This window comes from Aedes albopictus, chromosome 3 (assembly GCF_035046485.1).
Source record: "Aedes albopictus strain Foshan chromosome 3, AalbF5, whole genome shotgun sequence".
NCBI lineage: Eukaryota > Metazoa > Arthropoda > Insecta > Diptera > Culicidae > Aedes > Aedes albopictus.
In genome coordinates, this window is record NC_085138.1 from 341,541,463 (window position 1) to 341,547,462 (window position 6,000).

At 44.3% G+C, this 6,000-nt stretch overlaps 1 protein-coding gene across 1 annotated transcript in view; it reads right to left on the bottom strand.

Moving 5' to 3' along the window:
* Positions 1-5,707, bottom strand: part of LOC115259975 (MOB kinase activator-like 2) — a 78,743-nt gene extending 73,036 nt beyond the window's left edge. Inside the window, exon 1 of the mRNA XM_062843118.1 lies at positions 4,801-5,707. Within this exon, the coding sequence (XP_062699102.1) occupies positions 4,801-4,967 (167 nt within the window). The 5' untranslated portion in view covers positions 4,968-5,707. The remainder of the gene's footprint in view (positions 1-4,800) is intronic.
* Between the last annotated feature and the right edge of the window lie 293 nt (positions 5,708-6,000).

Below are 6,000 nucleotides of genomic sequence, written 5' to 3' on the forward strand. Positions count from 1 at the left end.
TTAAAATGTGTTTTTGATGGGTTCAAGGCATTTCAAGGAATTTCAGCAGGTGTCAGTGAGTTTTAGATGGCTTCAAGAGAGTTTAAGGGAAGTTCGAGGGTGTCTTTAGGGTTTCAGAGGGGTGTCAATGCAGTTCATGGTATTTCAGCGGACTCCAGAAAATGTTTCAGCAGAGTTTCGAATGGTTACAGGAGAGTTCAAGAGAAGTTGCCGGGAGTGATGCTCCAAGTCGTTCCAAAACGTTGCAGGGTATTTCAGAGAATTAGTATTTCTATTGTATTAAATGTGCTATTTTAACTTGTAAATATTCCCCTAGTAATAATGCACATTTAAAGGGCTCTGACAGAATAGAGGCCCGCAATCCTATTTCGATTGCCAACATTCAGGCCATTTCGGGCCGTGATTAAGTACTAGAGATGTAAACCTTTCCCTGGCACAGACTTCAAGTTATAAAACTCTAGTGATGAAACCCGAATCGGGATGCCCCCTTAGGAGTAGAAATCCGTAGTCAAAACTCGAGCTATGTAAGCAACTATTGCTGCGAACAAAAGGCAACCTGCCAGAGAAAATTACAGGCGATTACAGGATTGACTGATGGACCAAAAACATTAATGAAACCTCGTCATCCTGTCATCAGAAATTATTATCCACTGGATAACAGGGCAAAATTTATGTTTTGTGTTGTATATGTCCAAGTATGATGTCCTGTTTTATTACGCATTTGTAATGTTCTCGTATAATGTCATCTTTTAATGTACATTTGTAGTGCTTCATTATTTATCCGTAATAACTGTCTTGAAAAAAACGTGTGTAAGAAAAGAGTATGAGTATAAATTTTCGAAACAATTAAAAAATAAAAATATATAGAAATAAAAATAATAACCTTATAGAATCCGAAACAACTAAACAGATCGGACTGGAAATTTGTAGGCAGTGGTTCTGGAGAATTCTCTAAGTTGTGTATCACAGAATTTTCAAATTTTCTGTCATGAATTTCTCTGGAAAACGCATCAACAACAGATGCCATAATCTGCAGTTGTAAGGTGTTTGTTATGATATGTCGGTGGCAGATTTTTAAATAGATAAAAACCTGTCAAACCTGTTCTATATGTACATACATATAACTGTTGCTAAGAGGAACAGATGACCCATCCATCCCGACAAGGTTGAAGCATGAAATAATGCTATGTTGCTCTAGAAAGAATCATCCAACACTTTTGAAATACAAATTCACCTATCAATAGATTCAACTAAAACCGCTCATATCCATCACATTCTCACACATCTGATTGGCTAATCGATATCCCTTCGTGCGCTTATCAATTTCCGGCACTTGAAACCTACCGTAAGCCAAATGCAATCGCCCCCACCCCGAGTCAAGTTCTCCCGGATCCAAACCCGGGACTGATAACAGTTTTTGCTACTAATCTGTTTTTCAACAACACACCTATCACCTAAACTTTATCATTTCGATTTGGAACAACTGCTGCCACTGCCTAGTGTTGTGGTGTGACACCGTCACTCTGTTTCTCCGATAACACTCAGCACAATTTCCGACAACGACGACCGTCGATCTGCGTTGTTGTCGTTCGTTGTCTTTGTAAACCGACAAGTTGAGGCGAAGATTATTTTCGCATGTTATCACCACAATCACCCGTATACTATCGGACTGAGAGAGGTGCAAGGAGGGCGTCACCGTGACTTTGGAACGCAGCGGTCCCTTAAGGTGTGGACAAACAAACTCCGAAAAACGGAAACAAATTTTACGATGACGACAATATCGGTGGCACGCAAAGGTTGTCGGGTGAAACTGATAAGTTTTGAGTTCGATTGCATGGGTGGGTAGGCATAAACTTCAACGAATTGGCAGCTGAAGGTCAATAGCAAAGTTTGACGAACGTCATCGGAGTTTCTGTGGATCAGGGAATGCAGCAATTGACGTCTTATCGGAATTCATGGGAATGTCTCGAAGGGGTTTTCCTTCCGGAAATCTCTGATAGGGATTCAAGAGAAGTCTTTGAGGTAATTTAAGGAAACTCAGAAGAGTATTTCGATGGAGTTCAAAATAATATGTCATAGAGCTTCAGGAGTATCTTTCGTATAGCAGTAAAAGAATCCTTCGAAAGGATTCAGGAGAATCCTAAAGCGATTCAGAAGAAACCCAAAGGGATTCAGGAGAATGCCAAGGGGATTCAAGAAATTTCTTCATAGGGATTCAGCAGAATCGCTCCGAGGGATTCAGGAGTCTCTCTCTGAGAAATTCAGGAGAATATTTTCGGGAGATTCAGGGCAAACTCTCCAGGGGATTATGGACAACCCCTCCAGTAATGTCAGGAGAATCCCTTCGGGAGATTCAGGAGAATCCCTTCGGGAGATTCACGAGAATCACTATTTCGGAGAATCCTTCCGGAGGTTTCTAGATAATCCCTTCGGGAGGTTCAGGAGAATTCCTCAGGGGGATGCAGAAAAATCCCAAGGGAGATTCAACAATATCCCTTCGAAGGATTTAGTAGAACCTCCTGAGGGATTAAAGAGTATCTCTCCTGAGGGATTCAGAAGAATCGCTCCTGGGGAATGCCGGAGAATCTCTTCTGGGGAATTTAGGCGAATCTTTCCTGAGGGATTCCGGAGAATCTCTCCTGAGGGATTCAGGAGAATCTCTTCTGAGGGAAAATCTCTCCGAGGGATTCAGGAGAATCTCTCCGAGGGATTCAGGAGAATCTCTCCGAGAGATTCAGGAGAATCTCTCCGAGGGATTCAGGAGAATCTCTCCGAGGGATTCAGGAGAATCTCTCCGAGGGATTCAGGAGAATCTCTCCGAGGGATTCAGGAGAATCTCTCCGAGGGATTCAGGAGAATCTCTCCGAGGGATTCAGGAGAATCTCTCCGAGGGATTCAGGAGAATCTCTCCGAGGGATTCAGGAGAATCTCTCCGAGGGATTCAGGAGAATCTCTCCGAGGGATTCAGGAGAATCTCTCCGAGGGATTCAGGAGAATCTCTCCGAGGGATTCAGGAGAATCTCTCCGAGGGATTCAGAAGAATCTCTCCGAGGGATTCAGGAGAATCTCTCCAAGGGATTCAGGAGAATCTCTCCGAGGGATTCAGGAGAATCTCTCCGAGGGATTCAGGAGAATCTCTCCGAGGGATTCAGGAGAATCTCTCCGAGGGATTCAGGAGAATCTCTCCGAGGGATTCAGGAGAATCTCTCCGAGGGATTCAGGAGAATCTCTCCGAGGGATTCAGGAGAATCTCTCCGAGGGATTCAGGAAAATTTCTCCTGGAGGATTCCGGAGAATCTCTCCTGAGGGATTCCGGAGAATCTTTCCTGAGAGATTCCGGAGAATCTCTCCTGAGAGATTCAGGAGAATCTCTCCTGAGGGATTCTGGAGAATCTCTCCTGAAGAATTACGGAGAATCTCTCCTGAGGGATTCCGGAGAATCTCTCCTGAGGGATTCCGGAGAATCTCTCCTGAGGGATTCCGGAGAATCTCTCCTGAGGGATTCCGGAGAATCTCTCCTGAGGGATTCCGGAGAATCTCTCCTGAGGGATTCCGGAGAATCTCTCCTGAGGGATTCCGGAGAATCTCTCCTGAGGGATTCCGGAGAATCACTCCTGAGGGATTCCGGAGAATCACTCCTGAGGGATTCCGGAGAATCTCTCCTGAGGGATTTCGGAGAATCTCTCCTGAGGGATTCCGGAGAATCTCTCCTGAGGGATTCCGGAGAATCTCTCCTGAGGGATTCCGGAGAATCTCTCCTGAGGGATTCCGGAGAATCTCTCCTGAGGGATTCCGGAGAATCTCTCCTGAGGGATTCCGGAGAATCTCTCCTGAGGGATTCCGGAGAATCTCTCCTGAGGGATTCCGGAGAATCTCTCCTGAGGGATTCCGGAGAATCTCTCCTGAGGGATTCCGGAGAATCTCTCCTGAGGGATTCCGGAGAATCTCTCCTGAGGGATTCCGGAGAATCTCTCCTGAGGGATTCCGGAGAATCTCTCCTGAGGGATTCCGGAGAATCTCTCCTGAGGGATTCAGGAGAATCTCTCCTGAGGGATGCCGAAGAATCTCTCCTGAGGGATTCCGAAGAATCTCTCCTGAGGGATTCCGAAGAATCTCTCCTGAGGGATTCCGAAGAATCTCTCCTGAGGGATTCCGAAGAATCTCTCCTGAGGGATTCCGGAGAATCTCCCCTGAGGGATTCCGGAGAATCTCTCCTGAGGGATTCAGGAGAATCTCTCCTGAGGGATTCCGGAGAATCTCTCCTGAGGGATTTGGGAGAATCTCTCCTGTGGGATTCCTGGGAAATTCAAGAGAATCCCTCTTGGGGAATCCAGGAGAACCACTCTGGGGGATTCAGGAGATCCTTCTGGGGAACTCAAAAAAATACTCAAAAAGTAATACGGATTATCTTCATTGATATTATTGTTGTATATATTATACGTTACCAATAATCCAAAAGCTTATACCAATTGCTGACTCGATGTTAAATGGTATACATACCTGAAATTAAGAAGAAAAGAAATCATAATTAGTATATTTATTCAAAAATTTTTTCAAAGAAAGAAAACTACATTTGGAAAGACATTCTTCATTATTTATATAGTGTGTTTCTTTCAATATTATGAATCATGCATCAAGGTCAAATATCTCCAATACAACTCATCCAAAACCACTCATGTAATCCTCATTTTATTTCGAAGATTTATGACTATGCAATCATCATCCCCTCTATATTTGGCCCCATGATCCGGCCTGATGGCACAACCATCCCCTTTCATATTACGTATGACGGAAACTTACGTGGAACAGAAGAACACATTGAGCGATTCCTGCGCGTACCGAACCAACGAACCGATGGCGTCACTCAGCTTGGCCGGTACGATGCCCACCTGCCACATGGGCTTCCTCAGAATCAGAATGCACTCGATGAGACCCAGGTTGGTGGATTTCTGGCCGTCGCTTCTCATCTATCTATCGGTACACGATACGGACGGTGCAACACCACCTGACTAGACTATTTGCGCGTATTTCGAACGGCTTCGTTATCAATATGATAACACCAGCCAGAAGGGGATGGATTAGTACACTAGAAAAATTTTGCACTCTCTTTATATTTATTTTTGGCGTTAAGCCGTTTCGATCAGCTCCGTTGATCAGCTCACTTAATACAGGCTTCTTAGTGGAAGCTTCGGGCTTAACCGAGCCCCGTTTTCACAAAGTTTAACTCTTTTTTCTTTCACTTCTTCTCGGAGATATCACAGATAATGACACAGACTTCTCAATTGGCTGAACTTTCGAACTCTTCTTCTTTATCCGTACTTTCTCTTCTTGGACTTAATGGCTGAGTGCAGATACCTGCAGCAGCTGATCACGGACGTCGCACACTGGTTAGGTTGGTCAAAATTCACATGTAACTCACGACGAACCGTCACCGAGGACATACTCGCTGAATTTTATCGGATGGATCTTCCTCGTCGTCGTCGTCGTCGAAGCGGTTGTCAACTTCTACACCTACACGATTAGGGCCAACTAACAACAGCTCTTTTGATTAGTAGTTTTGATTTACGATGTGATCACATATTCTGCCGCGACTCAAGCGCGAAGCTGATTGCACGGTAAAACGTTCACTGTTCGAGTGCGGTGGCGACGATACTGAAGGCCCGAGTTGGGCGAGCGAGCAAGCGAGCGAGCGATGATGGAATACATGGGACTACGACGATGACGATGACGACGCCGTCGTGAGTGAGAACGTGAGCGATGCGATGTTTTGGTGGAGCACAGTAAAAAAAAATACATAATATCCCCGTAAAAAAAATTAAACTAAAAAAAGGTTTGGATGGGATTTGAACACCGGGATGTCAGATAAAAGAGCCACGCCCGATCTTTCTAAGCCATCTCATCAATTCCCAAGAACTATAGTTTTAAAACTAAATCTATATATTCTAGACCCATTACATCTTCATTTCTCAATAAATAAAGTTAAAAAAATAAAAATGAGAA